The sequence below is a fragment of the Polypterus senegalus genome, chromosome 14, assembly GCF_016835505.1.
Source record: "Polypterus senegalus isolate Bchr_013 chromosome 14, ASM1683550v1, whole genome shotgun sequence".
NCBI lineage: Eukaryota > Metazoa > Chordata > Cladistia > Polypteriformes > Polypteridae > Polypterus > Polypterus senegalus.
Window position 1 is genome coordinate 47,847,656 of NC_053167.1, and position 24,509 is coordinate 47,872,164.

Consider the following 24,509-nt stretch of genomic DNA (forward strand, 5'->3'; position numbering starts at 1 on the left):
TAATTAATTAATAGTTTGTGTATTGTGCATTTCTTAACATCTGCTAACCCAGGAGACCTCCATAAGCATTAAGTGCATTAGCCAAGACACAGGCTATTCAGTAAAGCCAAAAGACCTCATACATAAAAAGGCCAAAGTTAAAAAATCTATAAAAGCCCACATCATACATGTTCTGACAATCACCATGTTACACACAATGCTTCCCTAGTTAACATGATCCTGAGTTTCAAATATGCTGTTGCCTTATATCAGCTTCTGCCAACTACCAAATTGTGATTCAGATCCAGCCTGCAACAAACAGACTGAATGTCCATATAATGTCACCATCATCATCATTTGCAGTATATTCTGCTATATTCACTTTTGTCATAAGATAGCATGAAGTATTTCTGTTTTTGGCTTTTGTTCCCATTGTTGAAAAGTCAGACATTCAGTGCTTATAGATTATACTTGATGGTCCAGGGCAAAGTGTGCCGTGTGGATGCTTTCATTGTCATGGTTATGCTTCAATACCTTCTCACAGCACCCTTGTGTGACTGGCAGATGAACAGCCCCTTAAGATATGCTTGAACATGCATGGCCATCTGCTTCTGATGAAAGTGCGGACTACTGGTTACCAAGTATGTTTAGAAACCTTTATTTGTTAGTTGCTACACATATTATATGAAAAGTCTGTTGGAAGCACCAGTTATATGTTGTAACTAACGGTTATCAGGGTATCTATTGTATATATATAATTCACTAAGGCAGTGTTTCTCAATTATTTTCTGTCATGCCCCCCCTAGGAAGAAGAAAACATCTTGTGCCCCCCGCGTGACTATAAATAGTATCATTTGTCTATAAAATTGTTATAAGTACACTTCTGCATAACACTGTATCCTTATTAACATATAAGAGAATAAAAAAAGAAAGAAATATGGAGTAGTGGAGTGGTATTGCACTTTATTCTAGAACAGTAAAAAAAATCAAAATAGAAAAATAAAAAAGAATGTTCCCCGAGGTCAAACGCGCCCCCCCAGGGGGGCCCGCCCCACTATTTGAGAAACACTGCACTAAGGCAAGACACCCATGGAAAACACGCCGGAAGGGGCGTGGATTTACTAAGCCGCCGACAATTAAGACACCTATGGCGCATGCAGGGAGGAGCCAAGCCCACCAACTCCAAGACCATTGGATATGATGACAACTCGCAGAGCTTCGCCCACAAATTTGGATGCGACGACACAGAAAGAACAGCGTCATTTATATTCGTCTGTCGTGGAGGTCTCATGTACTTCCGAGCCAATTTGACTGTTCATAGAGGCATGTTTCTCGCAGAGGTGAATCGCCATATGCAGCGTGTGAAACAGTTTGCGAGGGGCATCCCATGGAATCCTTAAAACAATCCTTTACAACTGAGGTTAAAACACAATGAAGTAAGCAGTCTTTAAAAACAGACTTTTCGGTTACGACGCACGACCTCGTGCACCATAACAAACTGTTTTACACGCTACGTACAGCAATTTGCATCTGCGACAAACATGCGTCTTCTTCACTCACGGACAATTATATGTTGCTCTCTCCAGAATTCCACCTTTTCATTCACTTTCTGTTGTATCCTCAAACCCTCCCTTTTTAGACAACTGTGTCTTTCCAGAAGTGTTCAACCATCAATAAATAATTATGCAGCGTTAATTATGCCGCGGGTTGTATTTTGCTCTCCCCAGAGTTCCATCTTTTCATTCACTTACTGTTGTATTCTCACACCAACCCGTTATAGACAACCGTGTCTTTCCAGAAGTGTTTAGCATTCAATAAATAATTATGCATTAGATTAAGTGTGTGTCTAGGCATGGGTAAGCCGTTGAACCCCATTCGGGCTGCAAACCGTGGAATTCCCACTAAGTGTGACTCATACACTCCCACTGTTTTCGTCCCTACCCTTTGTACACACCCCCCTCCCACACGTTGACTGTTCATAGAGGCATGTTTCTCGCGGAGGTGAATCGCCATATGCAGCGTGTAAAACTGTTTGCGAGGGGTATCCCATGGGATCCTTAAAACATTCCTTTACAACTGAGGTTAAAACACAATGAAGTGAGCAGTCTTTAAAAAACGAGTTTTCGGTTACGACGCGCGACTGCATGTACCATAGCAAACTGTTTTACATGCTACATACAGCAATTCGCATCCGCGACAAACATGCGTCTTCTTAAATGCTCCTGCACTTTGTACACACCCCCTTCCCACCTCGCTACGCCGCACGGACGATTGTGTGTTGGTTCGTTCCGTGCATTGTTACAATGTTGCTTTTCTTGCTGATTTATTACATTACCGATTTTTCAAATGTTAATTTTCTCCCTGTGCTTAAAAATTATTAAAAAACCGGCCTGATTATGCGGTGTATGGTACGCCGCGGGTTGGCTAGTAAGGGATAAAATAGAAGTAGCATCGCTTTCTTTATAATCCAGCCATAATTGTGCCTCTGCAAGTGAGGCAAGCCACACTTGGTAAGATCCCGGTCTAACAAGAGAAAGAGCATGTCTAGAGCAAAATTAACCTCCCAGCAATGGTGTGAAGAAGGTTAAAACTGAGATACATTGTGAAGATACAGTCCAAATACAATAGACTAATGATATAATCTTAAACAGTTAATCATCTCAAAATTGTGATTATTAACAAGCTGCTCACTTGAGCAGACAGTCCACTGGTGTTAGAAACAAGTTTAGAGTGATCATGGAGGCTTGCTGGATGCTGTTTTTGAACTTGAATAAATCTGACAGCTGGACATCAATGTGTATGCAGCCGATTCTGTCAGTGTACAGATCTTTCATTAGATCAATGATTTTCTTGGGAGCACTAAGAATTGAAAACTAAAGCCATAAAGCACTACAATTATGCTCATAACTTTCTTGAGACTGTGTAAATATTGTGGCCATTCTGTCAATCGTTGAATGGTCTGGGCAACTATTTTGTTTTGATTTGTATTGACCAGGAGTTTGACTTTCACATGTCACAATGATACTTGCAAACAGTTTGTCAAGGCAGGGAACAGTGTGATGGCTTTGTAGTTCTGGCACTCTTACCTGTTTCTTTTCCTTTGTAGAGCGACAAGATGATTCCTCTTTTCTAGTCTGTTGGGATATTTTGCAAATTACAAACTTCTTCAGACATTTCAGTTGGACGAATACTAGATTTACAGCAACCAGCTTTCATCGTTCCAGACGTGATATTACAAACACCTAGAATGTTACCAGTTTTTATTGTGTTCTGACATTTGCTGACATACTGGACAACTGGCTTATCACATTTGATAGCCGAATTTTGGTTGACAGTTGTCTGCCACTATCAGCTCCTGAAAGATGGAAACACTAGGCTAAAATCCTTACAAAAATAATGCAATTGTTTCAATATCTATGATTTATTAGTCATTAGATTACCAAAGATATTAGTGATTGGACAAGAAAATGCTCATGTGACATCTTCTACTTGCTTAAATTTAGCAAAAGCACCTTTTCATTTTCCTATTAATGCCACTTCTTCGTCTCTCACTATGTTATCTGTTCATCTCATTATGTTCTTTGATTGTTTGTTCAGAATTTTGTGTCCCTCGTGTCTACAGTCGAGATGTTTCTTCTTGACCTGCTTCAGAATGTTTTCACTGATGCATGGATTCTTTGTCTTCTTGCACGACCCCAGATGTCTGGCTGTTGCCTTGGCCACTTCCTCCTTGGATCACCCTTGGTTTCCAGCCTCTTTGACTGTTTGGGCTTCAAACATCTGTTTATTGTATGTCCACCATATATTAGGATTGAACAATGTGATCACTTAAAAGTTTTGTCTCTTATTTAAATTTCAGCATCATTGAGCAATGATGGGGAGGTGATCTGTGTTGAACTCTGGACTTTGATGAATGCTACAGACCAAACTTTTTGACAGTCATGCCATTGTTTGAGTACCATGTGAGCCTAAGTATGTTATTGGACATTATCCATGACCCACTGATCTTCAGGCTGACCGCTAGGTCTGCATTATCTTTTGGTGTGCTACAGCCATGTTGAAATATGGCATGTACCACGCTGAATCTTGACCTTCCAATGCACCACTGAGATCTCCAAGACAAATGATAATGTCGCCTGGATAAGTAAGTGCCGTTACCTGTTCATGCCTCTGATAAAAGGAGTCTTTATCATTGTTACATTGTAGGTATATACAGCATTGAGCGATATTAAATAGAAAACTAAAGCTGTGCTTCATTAAAAGGGTCAACTTGTTCTGATAGTCAGCAGACACCTAAGCAATACGTCCCTTACAGGTCTGGTACATGTACTTTATGCTATGATAAAGTTTAGTTGGAATGAATAATTTCTATAGACATTGCATACAAGTAACAATCTGAAAGACATGTCATCAATTAGAAGTAAATTTTACTCTTTTGTTATAACAAACATTTCACTGAGTGTAACCAACTGTCAATATGGAAATATGGCCTTTTTTGAACTATGACACACATGTGGTATTTATTACAATTTTGTGTACATTGCCTTAGTTACTATTTATATAATTATAAATGTATACTTGTAGAATTAGTTTTTATGAAACCAGACCATTGATCCATTTAGTGAATATGGCCAATCTACTTTTGGAGACAAATAAAGTTCTATCTATCTATCAATCTTTCTATCTATCTTGGGTTGCAGGCAGCTGAAGCCAATCAGGGCAGCATCAAAAAAAGGAAGTAAGTATGGCTGGATATAACAAACATATCCATTATTGGGATACACTTATGCACTCATTCACATGTGGCCAATTTACACATGCCATTCAAATTACCCAGACATCTTTGGAATGTGGAAGGAAACTTCTGAAAACAGACATAGAAAGGAAGAAAGTATAGGCTCCCACACAAACAGTATCCAGGCCAAAATATGAACCTGAGATTCTGGAGCTGTGAGGCAGCGCACATTGCTCATTCACCAGTAAAATCTTGCGCTGCTGATGCAAAGAGTTTACTTTGCTGAAATTTTCACTGTGGAAAGTTGATGGTGCAAAATCATTCATCAATTAACACATACTGAGGCAGAGGATCAAGGTGTATGTAAGCTTTAGAATACAGTTGGGGTTAAATGCATATTTATTCCAAAGACAAGTATACTGCAATTACACAGACCCACAGAAGTCACTACTATTATATGGTACTGTTTCCATAGTAACGGAGCACAGTGTATGGCAGCGGTTCTCAAACTGTGGAGCGCGCCCCGCTGAAGCTGTACAAGGGGGGCGTCGAATAAATGAACATGACATCAAAATGAATTTTTTACACTTTTATTTCAAATTTAAATTTTGCAAGCATATAATCACGACGAATGCATTACAACTAAAATTAAAATAAAACATTTCTAAAGCATAGATCTAATGACTAACTGACGAGCAGCGCTGCTGCTGCTGCTTTTATAGTCGCGTATTTTCAATCCAGAAAGTTCGAGACGTATCGGTATCTGTCGCGAACATTCGGGTAATAGTAGATCAGGTGATAATGCGGCGCGACTGCACCACATTGGCAGCGTAGCCAGTATTGCCAAATTGAGTTAAAAAATTTGCTGCGTATTGGGTTATTTTCATGAACTAACAGCGGTATAATATTTGTCGGACGAAAATACGTTTGTCTCGCGCAGATTGACTTCATCGCGGTGTCCTCGTTTACGAGATTTTTAAAAATTAAAACATATTTAATCGTTCCTTTACACAAAAATAGTTAAATAAGAATAAACAATTTATTCTTTGTTTTTGGCATTAGAATTACTACCAAAAACACACACAATGCATTTTAACAGTTATTAAAGCACTTAAAAAAATAAATTGCAAATATTTCATCGAAGTTAGCCGAACACATGCAAATCTTATAGAAGTAAAAATGACAGGATACCGCGACACCGCACGAGTATCAAACCTTTGTTAGTTGTATCATGGGTTATTCTCATCTATGTTATTTTATGCAGGGGGCGCAGAATTATTCCAGGTAGAAGGGGGTGGGTGGTAGCGAAATACGAAAGTTTGAGAACCGCTAGTGATTGGCAACGGATCATCTAATCGTTTAAGCTCAACAATAGTGCAGTGGCACCCCAAAACCTCAGAGAGGCAGCAGAGTCGCAGGTAACAAGCGCTACAGCGGATATGCGCCGTCATATTCGGTACACGAAAACTTTGCGAATGAACATATGTCTTGATGAAACTGCTGATATTTTACTAGGCATATAATACATTGATTAACTAATTTTCGCAAATATAAATAATAAGATCAAAATTGTTTTGCAATATAATCTGCTTCCTGAAAAGAGAGGATAAAACATCGCCATTGCCAATCGCGTTTATCGTGCTACAGTAGCGGTTTTAACTGCTGTCTAACGGACCCGGCATTCCTAAAAGGCACTCGGCGCCCGTACTATTTTTGTGTGGAATTTGCACATTATTCATGTGTCAGAGTTGTTGTTATCATTTCAGTTTTAATCATATTATCCTCGTAAACACACGAGTTTCAGGTGGAGATTCCAAATCGACCTTGTGTGGGAATGAGCCTCACTGTGCTCTGCGATTGACTGTAGCGCTGTCCAAGGTTGATTCCACCTGACTGGCACATTCTCTTCCAGGATAGACTCTGGCCTTAAACCACACTGAACAGGATTAATCGGGTCTGCTATGTTATGTAGCAGTTCGAAAAAATCGACCATCAATCATATTTAGCATGAATGTACTTTTTATTTGCATATTCCTTTAAACATACTGTCGTGACTATGACGAATCCTCTGGGTAATAATCATTCGTAACACACAACGTAAGACATATCATAAACTTGTTTACTATTATTCTAATATTTAGAATTGAAATAACAGAGGGCGTATATAAAAATGCGAGGAAGGCCATATTAATTATATGTGCATCCTGGGTAATCTCTCTCTCTCTTTTTTAATAAAAGAGGCAGACATACTTAGGAGTCAGTGCCATCGTAACGCATTTAGATCCTCTCAGGTGATGGGCATTGATCTCGGACAATTTATTAACGTCAAAAGCCGGAAGTTACAACATAAGTCTTTAAAAAAAATGGACGTTAAAGATGATTTAACAAAATCGTCCAGCGAATCATATCGTGTTGGCTCGCCGCACCGAGAACTGCACTAGTTTTATTCTCGTTAATGCTGCTCAAGTTTTTGCAACTGCATCCGGACACGAGTTCAATGCCATATATCAGGATCACAAGCTCGCATCTTTAGTAGCTATGGCCTCACTGCAACGCGTGTCTGTTTAAGAGACAAAGAAAAGCACCGGAGCGGGCAGCATTTCCGCCAGTGGGTTGCTGGATGGTACTGCCATTTTGTACAGGCGCTTTATCATCAACATGCGATGCTGAGAGCAGATGTGTGGATTTAGCATCACGTCCGCCCGACTCTCGTCTCCAGAATAACTGGCGAGCCGATCCCTTTCGGTTTCTGTTCAGTGGAACCCGGGAGGCTCGGCTTTCCGGCCGCGGCGAACTGTTCCTCCCCCGTCTGTATTTAAGTTTCGGCTGCCAAGACGCGCGGCACGACGTTTCTCCCTTCGCTGCTTATCTATAATGTCTTCTGTGGATGACTTGGCGACTGAATATGACTCGACCTGGGAGACGGAAGGCGAGCAGGATGAAGACGACAGCGGAGGCGAGGTAGAGCATTCTGTAGCCTGTTTTTTTTTTTAATTGATTTTATTAACCACTTCGATGGTAGCTACGTGGGTCGGTGTCGCTGGCTTCAGTAGATACCAGAATGCTTTATAGAGCATTCTAAAGGAAACCATCATTTATCCGCTAAGTTAAATTGCTTAGTAAAGTCCGAATCGCACTCATAACACATTATTTTAATTCTTCGGACCGCTTGGTGATGCGGTGCAGCCCGGTGCACTCATTCAAAGAGATCAGTGAATGACAGGCTGCAGTGCGACGCGGAAGTTGGCATTTGCCGACTGTCTTCCGTGACAGTACACTGCCCGCGGGAGTAAAACTGTTTTATGGAGAAGGTATATAGGTATATCTTTGTTAAAAAATACTTTCTTACAAGTAGGCGGGATGAATAAAGAACATAAGGTGCTCCCCTTTTGCTTCCTTGTTCCCTTTTCTGGAAGAGCAGACAACATGAGGTCAGAATTCGTCAGATGTGGCCCTCCCCCGGCTGGGAGGAGCGACACCTCCGTGACAAGAATGCGGGGCGGTGAGGTGTTAAGACGATTCAGGGTCGCACGTTTTCAGAATTAAAACCGCTTGTCGTTTTAAAATAGTTGGTTCTTCTTTAGAGTGAATTGATCGTGGGATTTTCAAGATTTTTTTTTTAAATATTCCACCATTGTATTCACCATTGAATCGAAAGTGGTGACACGTGTTGTTAAATGTTCTTGCCTTAATAATATCGTAATGTTAACAATCCCCAGTATGGAGTCTACACTTTCTCCTCATGCTAGAGTATTTTTTCTTCTACATCCCTAACACATAGATTTTGAGGTGACAATAGGTTTATGTGAGAGTAAAGCCCCTCGATTGGCTGGCACCCCTTATACAGAGGCGTCAGATGTGGTCAGCATGTGATCCAGCCCTCTAACTCCATTGGATTAAGTGGATTTACGAATGTTATTTGTGAAAAAAAAAAGGAAAATATTCTCGAGTGTTGCTTACTGCAGTTTGTTTAGAATTGTTGCACCTACCTTTCTTGATCATAGTAATTCTCTTTGCATCCAAAGCTTTTGCAGAGCTGAATTTTATCTTGATAAGTAGTTTGAAGAGTGTAAAGTTTTAATTTTTTTTCCTTGCCACATTAAAATATCTCAGTTGGTTATTACTTTACTGGAAAATCTTGAAATAAATGCTTTTCACTTTCTTATTTACATCAGACACACAATTCTTTTGTGTCTTCTGTTTATTTTTTATTAACTTAAACTCCCATTATTGTTAAACATTTCTAAATATTTTGTTATGCTACAGGAATGTTTTTATCATTTAAATGTGTTCTCCTGTGGACTTAAACAACCTAATTTATCCCAAGCTGCTATTTTTATCAAGCTTTCAAAGGCATTGCAGATTCTTCTTGTTTTATGCCTGAATTTTTAATGTCACACTGTTTGAATCACTGAAAATTGTTTTTTCCTTTATATTGTTTTGATTTATGATTTCACTATTTCAAAATAGTGACTGAAAATACCTTTTTTTTGGCATTACCCAATTTTCATTAATCTGATTTTGTTCAGTAAAAGTTAATTTAGAGGCATCATCTTCAGCCTTAAGCCACACTTTATTCCACCATAATGGCATCTAGTCTGTCAGTCTACTTTTCAACTTTGGTTCATTTTTCTATTTATTATGCTTCCACAGTTGTAGGCTGCTTCTAAGTCTGCTGGACTTATTTGCATTCCTCTTAAGTATCTACTGCAGTTCACTGCTGCAAGATTGGATTTTTTTTGACAGATTAAAGAAACTGGCTGAACAATGGCCTGAAATGAAGTTAAAGTGCCCTTGCTTTGATTAGGATACTACTACATCAAAAGTAGCTGCTAGCTTTTAGTAACTGCAGTGTAGCACATCAAAGTATGGGATTTTTAAGGACAAAATATGATTAAAAAATAATTTAATTTTCAGAAATGTATTACTTAGTTAATAAATGTGTTGTGAACAGTGTAAAATGCAACATATTATGGAGTTACCCTTAACTGTTTTTTTCTAGATTTTGAAGTATAGCCACTTATGCGCAAGGACACAGCCACAATTCAAAGTTGCATGTTGCAATAAACCCATAAATTAATCAAAAGCAATAATAGCACTTATACATACCCCAGGGTGTCTTCTTTCAAATAATACATAAATTTCCATGTTGTATGCACTCTTTCATTCATAAAATATGCAATTTGCACGAAAATTTGCGATTTTCACATGTACTGTATATGCCAAGACAAGAAGAGTGTCAAAGCTGTTTGAATCTGCTTTTATCAAGGATCCCACCTACGTCGAGCCACATGCAGTGAAAGACTCATTAACATTGGATAGTTGAGTTTCACACCTTTCAATTGATGTATAGTTGTATATGATTGGTCATTTGTACTACATGTCACAGGTGTGCGTAAAACGTAGGAAATATATTATGCATGTGTGCCTAAACAAACTTCCCTGAGAGTGCATGCAGATTGTTTGGTTGATATGCAAGAAGACTAGAAGATTGTACCAGGGAAATGTCTACTTCAAAAAAAGAAAACATATGGTTGAGGAAGTCCTAGAAAAGTTACAGAATGCTAGTGATATACCCTTGTGTTACAGTTTTGACTCTATTCCCGTATTGCTGTAGGACTCAATGCTATTCTTGGTTTGTAAGTATTGTTTCATATAACTTTAAAGCGACACATTGTGGATTTTTACAGTTTAAGCGTCATTTGCTCAGTTACTATCTCTAGATGCTGTCTGCTGCATATTCTCCCTATGTTAGTTTTTTGAGTATTGCTTTTCCAGTTTTAACTTCTACATTGCACCCACTCAAAGTTTCACATGCAGAACCCCCCCACCCCAAACTTTTACTGGGGACTACTATTCGATTAAATGTATTTATATAGCACCACTCACAATTTCACATGGGGATCCAACCCCAACTCCCCCCACTCCCCAAATATATAGAATGTCACTTAATCACACCATACACCTCTTGCAGTTTCATGTGGGGAGCTCCCAATATTCCACCACCACTTTAATTGAATGTTGCTATTCCACTCCACTGTTTCTGAGTATGTCGATTTTCAACTTGCAAGCCAAAGTGTGCTGTTTAGGTTGATTGGGCACTGTGATTAGTTTAGGTGTATGTGTGTGCCCAGTGCTGGGGCTGCCAGGAAAGGCATTGCCCCAGCACTGGAAGGAGCTGGAATGAAAATGCATGTGTGTATGTATGTGTGTATGTATTCTAGATATGAAATGCAAGAAAAAAGAAATAACAAAAACCAATTAAAAACACAGTAAACCTCTGTGGGGCAACTGCAACAGTAGCAGGAGAAGATGTTTGAATTGTAAGACAAAAATCCCAGTCTATTGCACAAAATGTAAAGTGTCACTATGTCTAGTGGTAAACAGAAATTGTTTCAAGGACTGGCATTATAAAGCAATTTTGAGGTTTGGATAAGTACCTAATTATACGTACACTGTTAACAAATTGTTGACTTGTTACTTAAGAGCAATATATAAAGTGAGTGTGTGTGTATGTAGGTGTGTATTTATTTATTTATTTATTTACTAGGGGGCTTTGCCCCCTGCTCCCTTCGCTCGCCAACCCCTGTGTTTGGTTTTTGAATACACACTTTTTTAAGAATTTTTTTTCTTTGAATTGTTTTTTTTGAGTCTTTTGAATTACACTGTTTTCATTATCTATAACCTGCTCTGCATGTGTGTTGGCCCCTTTGTTTTTTAACCTCTTTATGAGGTTTTACTTTGTTCTCTACTCTTTGTCTTCTATTTCTGTCCTCGCTTTATTCTGCTTTTTTCAATGACACCTGGTCCACGGTGATTATTTTCCTTTTTTTGAGTAATAATTTCCATTTGTTTGCGCTACTGCGGCCTTTACTTTCTTTTTTTTATTATTTCTAATTTTCCTGCTTTCATATTCTTTAACTTTCTCTGCATTTGTATCATGCAGTTTTTTTTTTTACCCTTTCGAATTCAACTGCTTTCATAATCTCTAACCTGCTCTGCCTGTGTATAGCGCCAACGTTTTTGAATGTCTTTATGAAGTTCTACTTTGTCTTTTACTCTTTGTCTTTTAATTCTGAGCCCAATTGAACCTGCTTTTTTTTCAATTCCACTTGTTCCGAGCTGATTACCTTATTTTCTAGATTATTCTTTTTCTTTTTTGAATTTTGTTCTTTCCTACACTTTTGAGTCTCTTTTCTCCGTGCTGCTCTTTCTTCTTCGTTTAGTCGTCGATGTTTCATCTATAACGTATTGTCCTTTTACACTTTATATGCACTGAGAGCCCTGGATCTGTGTGTGCTCAAAGCCTTTACATGTTTTGCTTCCTGTGGTCTTATTTGATATTGGTTGTAAGTAGGACGTGTCTTGCAAGAATCTCATGTTCTATGTCCCGCGAGATGGTCCTGGGTCAATCTCTTAGCACAAAGTCTCATGTTTAAGGTCCCAGCGAGACGCTCCGTGGCCAATCTCTTTATCTCGCAGGTCTTTTAAGTGTCTTCTGTGATCTTCACGTGAAGATCACGTCTTGTCTCCCTAGTCTTTCTCTCCCAGGATTTTTTTTAATAATAGAGAGATATATAATTACTGTATATAAACAAACTGCTCAAAAAATTAAGGGAACACTTAAATCACACATCAGATCTTGATGAGCGAAATATTATTGAGTAATACTGTTTAACTCATTGAGAACAGAATGATGTAACAACGGTCAATGGAGACCAAAAATCACCAACTCTTTGAGGGCTGGTTTCAACATCACACTGAAAATCAAAGTCAAAATTTGAAATCACTCATGTGAATTTAATCACGGTAACTCATAATATAATGTGAATGAGCCCCCACGTGCCCGTATGCACTCCCAACAATGTTTATGCATGCTCCTGATGTGATGGTGGATGGGAGTCCTGGGGGATCTCCTCCCAGACCTGGATCAGGGCATCAGTGAGCTCCTGAATAGTATGTCGTGCTAATTGGCGGTTTGGTGCACTGATGCATAAAGTCACAGAGATTCTTATTTGGATTCAGGTCTGGGGAATGTGCGGACCAGTCAATGGCATCAAAGCTTTTGTCATCCAAGAACTGCCTAGAGACTCTGGCCTTATGAGGCCTGGCATTGTCCTGCACCAGGAAGAGCCCAGGGCCCTCTGCACAAGGCATGACAATGGTTTTGGGAATTTCATCCCAGTACCTAACAGCAGTTAGGTTACAGTTGTCTAGCACATGGTAGTCTGTGCACACCTCCAAGGATATGCCTCCCCAGAACATCACTGACCCACAGGCATTGTTCGTCACCAAACTGTTCTTGGGTGGTTGGGAGAAGTTGCACTCGGAGGATGTTTTGGTACCATTCTTTATTCATGGCTGTGTTCTTATGCAAAATTGTGAGTGAGCCCACTCCCTTGGCTGAGAAGCAACCCCACACATGAATGGACTCAGGATGCTTTACTGTTGGCATCACACAGGACAGATGGTAGCGCTCATCTTTTTTCTGGATGCCCCAAACAATCGGAAAGGGGATTCATCAGAGAAAATGACTTTACCGTAGTATTCAACAGTTCAATCCCTGTACCTTTTGCAGAGTATCAGTCTGTCCCCAATGTTTTTCTTGGAGAGAAGTGGCTTCTTTGCTGCCCTTTTTGACACCAGGCCATCCTCCAAAAGACTTTGCCTCACTGTGCATGCAGATGTACTCACACCTGCCTGCTGCCATTCCTGAGCAAGCTCTGCACTGGTGATGCCCTGATCCCAAGCCACGAATAAAGAATGGTACCAAAACATCCTCCGACAGCAACTTCTCAAAACCATCCAAGAACAGTTTGGTGACGAACAATGCCTTTTCCTGCATGATGGAGCACCATGCCATAAGGCAAAAGTGATAATGATGTGACTTGGGGAACAAAACATCAAAATTTTGGGTCCATGGCTAGGAAACTCCCCAGACCTTAATACCATTAAGAACTTGTGGTCAATCCTCAAGATGTGGGTGGACAAACAAAAAGCCACACATTCTGACAAACTCCAAGCATTGATTATGCAAGAATGGGTTGCCATCAGTCAGGATTTGGTCCAGAAGTTGATTGACAGCGTGCCAGGGCAAATTGCAGAGGTCTTGAAAAAGAAGGCTGACACTGCAGATATTGACTTTTTGTGTAAACTTAATGTAATTGTCAATAAAAGCCTTTGAAACTTATGAAGTGCTTGTAATTATACTTCAGTATACCATAGGAACATCAGACAAAAAGATCTAAAAACACTGAAGCAGCAAAGAACTTTTGGCCACGACTGTATATTATCAGCTCCAACATTGAAGGGTATATAAACTTTTGATCAGGACAATTTGGGTGCTTTCAGTTATCATTAGGATTTAAAAAAGGACACACACAATTATGTAATAATAAATTACTTTGCCTGAGCACACTCCCTAATTAAACAGAATTGTTTCTGTATAACTACTTATATTTTCCAAACTATCGCCAAATTCTGCCAGGGTATGTAAACTCTGTGTGTCCAACTGTGTGCAATCTAAACTTGACAGACTGGGGCACAAAAGAAATTTGCTTCCAGGATTGTGCATCATATAATGTCTTGGGTATGTACTGAAAATCCATTTTGTTTGGAGAGAAATTTCTAGGATGTCTAATATTTTTTTCATTTAGTTGACATTGTTGTAAATTTTGTTTTATTTAGTTGACATTGGAGTGAAACAAAGGTTTTTATTCATATAAATACTTTCTTCTGAAGTGTTATATTCCCTAGTCTTCAGTAATTTGATGGTTCTTTATTACATAAGCAAAATAATAGCCGTTCATTTTTTAAGTATGTAATTTAGGTGCAATAATGCCAGTAATTTCTGGATTCTCACATCCCTCCAGCAGCTTTTACATTTATCCTTTCACCTGGATAGTAGCCCATCCTAACTCCTCGATGGCTTCTTGGCCTTCCATCCAGTTCAGCACCCTGTCCAGCTCTCCAGGCCATGCTGATCTTGACATTGTCTAACTTTGTCTTCCTCTTGTAGATTCTGCTACATATGATTTAGTCAATAGGTCGTCATTTTACTTTAAAGAAAAAAAAATATCACCATATTCCACATTCCAACATTTTTGTTTTCTTTTACCCAGAATTTATATTTGTTGTTTATTTTGTACTGTTTTCTGATTGTGCTGTATTTATAATTAGTATATTGAAACAGCTTATAGAGAAGCATTGCAAAAAACAAAGTCTTGCATATGATGTTTATTGATTTGAGGAAGGCTTATGATAGTGTACCACATCAAGAGGCCTGGAGGTGCACAAGGAAGACAGGAATACCAGAGACGTATGTGAAGATTGTCCAGGACATGTGTGATGGGGTGCAGACCTGACTTACATAATGTACAAGATTCCAGTTAGAGTGGGCATGCATCAGTGACTTTATTTAAGCCCTTACCTCTTATGAATATATTGATTCAGAGGATAAAAGACCAATCCTTTTGGGGTATGCTTTTTGCTCATGACACCATGTCATGTAGCACCAGAAATCAGGAAGTGGAGAGGAAGTTAGAAAAATGGAGAAGGAATTTGGAAGATTGATGATAAATCAGAAGAAAACCAAAATATTTGGAGCTTAATGATGATCAGGATTTAGAAGTTCATTTGTGGGGAGAGCTACTTAAAAAATATCTTTAAATACCTTGGATCTTTAGTAGCCCAAGATTGAGAACCAGATGCAAAGAAGACCCACAGAATGTAGTGTGGTAAAACAGTCATAGGAAAATATCAGGAGTATTGTGTGATTGAAGAATTAGGTGAAGGTTAAAGGAAAGGTTTTTAAAACCGTGGTAAGACCAGCAGTGATGGATGGAGCGGAGACATGGACAGTAAAGTAAGTGCAGCAGGAGAAGATGGATGTGACAGAAATGAGAATGTTACAATGGATGAGTGGAGTTACAAAGAAAGACAGAAAGGAAATGGTACAATCAGTGGTATAATAACAGTGGAAGAGACATATATTGTGAATTTCCCCTTGGGATTAATAATTATCTATCTATCTATCTATCAAGAAAGTAAAGGAAAGTAATTTGAAGTGGAATGGACATGTGATGAGGAGAGACAATGAATATGTGGGGAGGAACAGAGTGGTGGGAATGAAACTACAGAGAAAGAGAAAGTGAGGGAGACCAAAGCAGAGGTGGATGGATAAAGTAAAAGGAAGGCTTAATGGAAAAGTGTCTGACTGTGCAAGAGCTGCAGGAGCTGTATGTAGAGAGTTAATCAGGCACATCAGTCCTACATGGAAGTGGAAGGGGTAAAGAAGATTTAAGCAACAGCTGCTAGTACAAAAGAGTGAAAACGAGACAACTCTTGATGGAATATTCCACCCAAAAATGACAATTTTATTTATGTTACTTATCCTCACTTGCTGGTAGTGCTAAGTGAGGAAAAAACATTTAATCTCAATGTTTAAATGGAGAATGGAGATTGTAGAATTCTTCATAAAATGAGCTTCAATGCAGGCCCAACTTAAACAACAACAAACTATATCGAAACGTCCATTTAAAAAAAAAAAAACTCAAGTTGCTTAATTAAAATGATGCGAATACTGTAGTATTCTCACAATGTCCAATAAGCATGTATTTTTGCTAAATATATTGGTAAAATAAACTACTTCTGGAAAAAATTCTCATTCATAGGAGAAAGGCATGGGATAGAGGTTTTGAATTGAAGACCAGCTTTACCCCTTTTTAGTTGATTATTAAGCCACAACTTCAATATTTTGGGGTTTTCATTAGCAGTTTATGACACCACATCTCAGATATGCACAATCACAAGGAATACTTTCTCATGATAAACATGTTTACTCGTCCTTTTTCTCCTAACAATTCTTAGTCCAAGCATTTTCACTTTATAACTAATAACTTTGTTTCGTACTGTTTCATGCTTCTCATTCAGATTCTCTTTCTTACTGCTCAGCTTCCTCAGTTCTGATTTTGATACTTTTTCAGAGGTGGACAACATGTATGTGTTCATATTCAGCATTGACAGTTTGAGCGTCTAAAGAAGATGTTAAATGCATTTTGCAGCCACAGTATGATCAGAAGGGCTAAAGGTACATTGAAATCTGCCACTCCAACCCCAGGGGAAAAACTTTTTTGCTCTTGGCTGAAAGACAAAAATGGGTATTGTGGATGATTTAAAACATTGTTTGTTACATTGCAGTCTAAAACATTTTTAAGGCAGAAAAACAAATATAAATAATTTCATAATGCAGAACATAAAGAAAGATTACACATAACTGTATGTTGGATACGTCCAGGAATGATTTTGCTGTTTTTCCCAATCTGCTTTAAAACGGGTATGCAGTGAATGAACCTTATAAAAGCTGCGTAATGCGCTGTTGCATTTGATTGGGAATTGTCTGCATTTTATACATAATTATATAAAGTTTTTCACATTTTTTCATATTTGTTATTGTATTCATATTGTAAGAAATGGACACATTAATGGATGTTGCTTCTTTTGAGTTTTCAGGAGCATTGTCTTGACTTTATTTTGGAATCATAGAAAGCTATTTGAAATTAAAGAAAAGCATGATAACAATCTTGACGGTCCCTTTAAGAAGTGACGGTACTGATACTAATTGCTGTCACTAGTTAGTGCTATAAATACACATCTACCAGTCACCAGGACAGAGGTATGGACTTCTAATTAAGAGACCATATTTACTTCTTTGTTTGATGTCCCAGAGGTATACGTTGCCAGAAGAGTTTAAAATATTTGCTTTGGAGTGTTGTAGACACAATGATGTTTGATTTCCAAACAAGAGAGTTCAGTGCTGCTGAAAACTGGCCATCTTGTAGATCACTGTGTACACAGAAACAGCAAAGCTACTTTTCCAGTGGTACAGAATTACTCGAGTGCATTCCGCAGCTTTCCGTGGATTCCGCTGCATAGCTGTTACTTTCTTTGAGGACACTGAAAGTGATTACATGCAAAAAGGTGCATTTCTGCTTAATAATTGTGTAAGCACATCTTCTGATTCATGTTTTAATTAAATGTAACTGCAGTGTGGAAAATGTAAAAAGTAGCCCAGTCTTAAAATTGAATCTCAAACCCATTTGATCTCCCTTTGTATTTACTGACATCTTTAGTCTCTTATATTTCATTGTCTTTGTATTTTTCAGTCAGCTAAGTACAAATATTTTTTTCATTTCTTGAAAGATCGTCAATTGTTGGAGGCCCACAAGAAATGAACGTGCTGCAAGAGACATGCAGAATTATCGCCATGGATACCCAGTAAGTGGGGGCTGCGGGTTTTGTTTTAAAATAGGAGTCTTTCACATTTCATCAGTGTGCTCATTATTCTCATTCATACAGGAAAATTCAGAAACAAAGATGAAAATCACATTGATATCACTAGACAAAAAGTATAAACGTGTTTGTCTAAAAATAATAACATCGAAGGAAGGTTTATTATTGATCTTGATCCAACTGCTATATGTTTTCATTAAACAATTAATCCTGTGATGGTATGTACTTGCAGTAACAAGAGAGGTTAAAAATGTGCATACACAACTTTCATTGAAAATGTCATGTTTTATAAAAGAAAACTTGATGGGGGGGATGTGTGTGTGTTTACTGCAACTTTGACCCATGCATGTGCAACATTTTGGAGACACTGGGCAATGACACCTTTGCAAGCAGGGAAATGCAGCCACACCTAAATGATGATTCTCATGTAAAATCATTCGTATTACTGAGCCATTATTGTAATGGGTGTTGACGTGACAAACCTATTACATCTCAAAAACAATTAATATAATACATATACTGTATTTTAGTTCTCCCTTAAGAGGGCCAATGCTTCATATTTGCACTGCAGAACTGTTTTTCATCAGTTTATATAGGCTTCTTGTTGTTACTTCTCTGGGAAGTGGCCGATAGGTCAGGAATATCACCGCCAAGCCTCACACCATTGTGCCTACTGTGCTGGAAGCCATTAACCGACCGGTGAGGCACTACATCCAGTTTTTGTATGGTGGTGTTGTACATACAAAAAAGATTTTTTGCCAATTTAAAGCAGTCAATTTTCAGTAGTGACCTGTTCTACTAATGTAATCCGATCAATTTACAGGACTCATATTACAATAAGGGCACTTAGTGGGAATGAAGTTGCTTTTGTTAACCATAAACAACCACATTTCAATAATGCACAAGTCATCCAAGATCTGAGTGGCAAACACTGTATGTCTGTGTCCTGGGTCAGCCCGTGGTTCATTTATTTTGAGGCACAGGACCTTTAACAGACATGGTGGCTTGCTTGTTGGTAAGGTATCTGGCTGAACTGTGTGTTTCATATGTCCTATACAATTCATTGTAACAGCAATCAAGTCATTACAAGTGATAATGGCTACCCGCTCAGACAATGGTGCTTTACACCTTTCCCGGAGCCCTAGAGCTCAGAGAAGAGGTGCTCTAATGCAGCCCATGATCTTACGCTCGGAGTTGCAAAGCTCAGCCTAATAATCTTCAGTGCAGGTGGTGGGGTATCGACACATCAAGAAGGGTTATTTCTCTAGTCTGCATCATAATCGCATATGAATGAGGTTGATTAACATGCTCCATAAAAGGATGTTTCAGGGTGGTGTTCAAGGCACACTCATGTACACATATTTACAAAGTGAAGGTGATTTATGATTTATAAACAGTAGATTGTCTAAAAATGTGAACACGCTAGGTTTTATAAATGTATATATTTTTTTTTTATTTGGGCATACACATTTTCCTTTTTTTTTTTTTTTTGGCATGTGCATATTTTCATGTTCAAATCAATGGAGTTTTATAAATGAGATCCCAGGTGTTTATTAATATATTGCCAATGTTAGCTGCTGATTAGACTTTCTGTCATAGTAGTACGCTTCTTAGAAGTGGCAAACATCCAGTCCTCACAGGGCTTTAACCTTTTCCTAATGTGATCGTGTATTTCATAGATGTTTGTTTTATCCTCTTTATAAAAATTTGACAGTGGCAGGTTTGTACCTCCTGTTTCAGGAAAAAAAAATCACATTGTTGTGAAACTAAATTATATTTAGAATTTGCTTCTTATAAAGAGGTCTAGTTGTAAAACCAAATTTTAATTTGTAACCAATTAAATTATTTTAATGATTATATTTATTCATTTTAACACAGTTGATGTTTGTTTGTCTCTTTGACAAAATGTTCACCTATTTGTTCATTATTTGAATTTCTGTTCCTTTGATTTCTCAGATGTGCATAGCAATCACACATGCAGTGAAGAGTGTAAAGTGGTAGTATCAAACCACAACACGAGTGTCTTTGTTTTGTTGTGTTTTTATGTAAATTTACTCTGATTCCAGATACTTTTACACGAAAATAAATTTGATTGGATAATCTTTTACTAGTGCCACCATTTCAGGTGTTGCACTACATGACTATGCATTTGAGATAATGTCTGCTTTGGAACTGTATTTGCTAGATCTTGTCTTGGGGATGTCGGATTATACAACTAGAAGTAGCTGGGTATAAAGGATTACAAAGCTTCCTCACAACTTTTTAGCATAGTTTTCAAATTTCCAAAGTACCATGAGCTAGCCCTTTGTTAGCCCTTTTTTCCCATTTTCTCTTCTGCCATGGTACAATAAACACAAGATATCAGACTGGCAACATTCTTTTCTTTTGCACAGTACAAAATGCCCACGCTTCATCTTTCCTTGTGGTCTCATTGTATGCATTGTAATTGGCTACATGCTCACTGGTTCTCATCACACACACACACACAAGAACCTGCCTCTACAACTAGCACCAAAATCAAACCGGATGACCTGAGTCAGTCAAGATATCTCGCTACACACCTGGTGGTCATGGGTGTATGCCAAAACTTGTTAGGATTATGCAAATGAGAGGTATGACTGAAAATCACAAGAAGAATTGCGTAGTAAGTCAGGGGCTTGTAAATTTGTCATAATACAGTTTCTGCTATAATGTTATCTACACTAATAAAAGGCAAAGCCCTCACTGACTGATTCACTCACTCACTCATCACTAATTCTCCAACTTCCCGTGTAGGTAGAAGGCTGAAATTTGGCAGGCTCATTCCTTACAGCGTACTTACAAAAGTTAAGCAGGTTTCATTTTGAAATTCTACGCGTAATGGTCATAACAGTTGACAACGTCCGCCATGTTGAACTTTCTTATTTATGGCCCCATCTTCACGAAATTTGGTAGGCGGCTTCCCTGCACTAATCGAAACCAATGTACGTACTTATTTCGGTGGTATGATGCCACTGTCGGCCACCATATTGAACTTTTCAATGGTCTTGGTTATTTATGGGCCCATCTTCAAGAAATTTGGTATGCGGGTTCCCAACGCTGAGTCCTACTTACGTACATATATACGTCCATAGCCTGCAGCTCGGTCACCGTGTGAGGCGGCATTGGGTCCCCCATCCCAACGCCTCCCACGTTGTTGGCTGCCTGCCTATATAAGGCCATCCGTCGCTCTGGTCTCTTCATTCCCTTCCTTGCTTCGCCACAGGATTCACGTCTCCCTGCTGATAAATACAGCCTTTTTATTTAATCCACAGCTTCTCCGCTGTTTTATTGTTCATTTATTACGATTGTAGTTATTGTTGTAGGTATTTTAGACTTACTTTACATTGGTCAGGTGTACATTTCCTTTATCATTCCAACCGTACCCCCATTAACATGTCTATGGAGGTGATCACCATCGATCAAAGAACTGTCACTTACAGAGTGGTTTCCATGCCCGGAGATGGCACCTACATTTTCCATTCTCTTTGTTGCATATTGCACGGCCATATCAGGCTCACTCTTGATATCCTGAGGAACATTGTGTCTTATGTATTGAATGACTGGGACAGGTTCAAGGTGTGGACTGATGACGGTACAGCAGATAATTATACTAAACAGGAGCACTATAAGAGTGAAATGCTTAAGCCCTTCACCTATGGATCTGCATGTGAGTTGATGGCTGCCGCTGAATTGTTCGGTTGCCGCTTTCAAGTTTACCGAAATGGCCAAATATTTTACACCTTTCGACAACCACCAATGCCTCTTAAACATCTTAGATTCACAGGTGACGATTTCAGTAGTGGACACTTTGATGTTTAAGAATGTTTAAACTCTTAAAAGCTGGATGTGAACTTATCGATGAAACCGGTTGTATACTTACAACGCTTGACAGATGCCAAATGTCTCTTCAACACAAGTCCTACAAATACTGTCGTAATTGAAACAAACCATGAAACTCAAACCGATTATGACAGCAGCAATCCAAGCTGTGAGATTTGAAGCAAGATAATTGTTCACATGGCCAACTGTACGTTGCATGCTCAAGAGTAAGCTCAGCGCACAGCTTGGTCATATTACAACCGGAGGGCCGAACTCACAATGTGGTATACAAAGAGATCCTTAACAAATAATTATTGGTATATATTCCCTCAGTTTAAAAAGGTTTAATTTTCTTCTTAATAAAAATTTTAAGGCAGTACTTCGCCGCTGCGAAGCACGAGTATTTTGCTAGTACAATATATACTGCACCCAACTCTAAGTCCCTGAAAAACACCATTTTCTTTAATTGTATGGTCCTGGTTAGCCGATTATTATCCTAACCTCCTCTGGCCCAATGTGAAACACAGAACTCTGGATGGGACTGCAGTCTTTATCAAGGCACACACGCATTCATACTTGTATTGTCAAGACTAGATTCACCAGTTATCCTAATATACTTTACTTTTATTTAGAATATGAGTTTATTATCATGCAGAGAATACTGAACAGACAAGGTGGGAACATGCAGATTACACACACACACTGAGGTTTGAAACCAGTCTCCTATAGCTGGAAGTCAGCAGTGTTAGTGCAAGCAATTAATGTATGTGCTTTTTTTTTTTAGCACTTACTGTATTACTGTAAAAAATTATATATGCAGTGTAATTGTAATTTAAAATGTTTGCCATTTTCTGTTTTAGAAGAGCTTTCCAAGTATATTTAATCGGTTTAAAATACCTTTCAATGTCTAAAACCATATGTACTACCACATTTACCCAAGCTTAGAAAAATCTGTGACTGTGATCATGAAACTGAACACCATCTAAAAGTTTAAAACTGCTGTTTAAAGCTCAGTAGATATTTTTATAATGGGAAAAACAAATCTGGTCTTGGAGGTTTTCAGTGGCCACAGGGTTTTGTTTCTTACCAGTCTCCAAGCTGTCTGTGTTACTGTATCAGTGAAATACAAATAATTTGATTTCTCTATAAAATTCAGCAAGATGCTTACAGCTGGATTGGTTTTATTTCATTTTCGTTCAACTGTTTGGTATGTGTTTTGTTTTGCTTTGTGAGCTTAAAACAACAATGGAGATAATTGCTCATTAGCTAAATTGGTTTAATTTCACCTCAGTTTGTTCTTTTTCTCCTTTTTCCAAAATTTGTCTAATTATCCAAAATGCACAATGATTTATAAAATAAACTTTTATCTGAAAGGAATTTTCAATAGGGCAAAACTATCCATAAACCAAAAGAATAGGTTTGTAGATGAGAATTTGCTTTGAACAAAGACTTGTTTATAAAACTGTGCATGAAATTGATTGTGAAAATATGTGTATGTCAGTAAACAGGAAAATATGGCAAAAAAAAATTGATTTTCAAAACCTGGGGTACACACATTTCTATTTAGTATTTATAAATTACAATCCTGATGTAAATATATTTATGTGAATGCTCCTCAAACTCCACTTGGTCCACCTTGAAAGAACTATATATGGATTAAGCTAATGAGCCTTGTGTATATGCAGTTGCGATGTTTCGGATCTTTATTGGATAGTAGAGCAGCCTCCCATCGGACGTATCGTACTTCACTCTGAAACTGAGTACACCAAGAGGATGTGTGTCATGGTAGTGCCTCACCTCTAGGGGTTCGGAAAGGCGTAAGCACCAGCATCTGACTGGTTACCCATTAGCACCTGGCACATGTAATGACAATGAATAGTACAGTCTTGTGAAAAAGTGAGGGTTCAGCGAAGTTACCTTTCAAATAAGCCAACCACAACGTCCAGTACCATCATGTCTGCCAAAGCTACTTTCTCTCAAAATAAATGACTCGGGCAACCAAGTCATGACATTTGTTAGTCTCATCATCGCATCACAGATGACTTGTGCGTTAATGGGATGTAACTGCTTATGGCTAACAAAAGCAGGTTCATTCTCACTGGGTGCCCTTATTGCAATGAGATTGCATTAAATTACTCCGATTACATTAAGAAAACCAGGCAGTGCTACAAATTGCCTTTTTATGTTGGTAAAAACCTGTTATTTTATTTATTGTATGTACACCCACACCAAACACAAACTGGATGTAGTTCCTCATCAGTCAGTTGATGGCTTCCAGCAAAGTGGGTGTTATGGAATGAAGCTTGACTGAGATTTTCCTGATCTATCAGCCAGTTCCCTGAGAAGTGACAACATGTAGGCTATATAAACTAACAAAAAAAATCTTAAGTTTTTCAGAATTAGCCCTCTTAAGGGGGAAGTAAAATAGAGTCTGTACGTCATAATTCTCACTTTTGAGGTGTAATATGTTTGTCACATCAAATTACATTCTACTAATGGATGAGTCGTCATTTAGCTGTTTTGTCTGCCTTTCCCTACTTTTGAGGGTGCCTAAAAGTTATCCCATCAAGTTTTCTTTTATAAATACTGATGTTTGTGTGGAAAGCTGTGTACATAAATTTAAAAGCCCCCTTTGGTGTGTGCACAGATTTTACAAATCTAATCC

At 38.4% G+C, this 24,509-nt stretch overlaps 1 protein-coding gene across 1 annotated transcript in view; it reads left to right on the plus strand.

Annotated features, from left to right (window-relative positions):
• The first annotated feature begins 6,807 nt into the window (after window positions 1-6,807).
• Window positions 6,808-24,509, plus strand: part of LOC120514511 (opioid growth factor receptor-like protein 1) — a 30,179-nt gene continuing 12,477 nt past the window's right edge. The window contains exons 1-2 of the mRNA XM_039734923.1: window positions 6,808-7,675; window positions 17,915-17,989. Of these exons, the coding sequence (XP_039590857.1) occupies window positions 7,589-7,675; window positions 17,915-17,989 (162 nt within the window). The 5' untranslated portion in view covers window positions 6,808-7,588. The remainder of the gene's footprint in view (window positions 7,676-17,914; window positions 17,990-24,509) is intronic.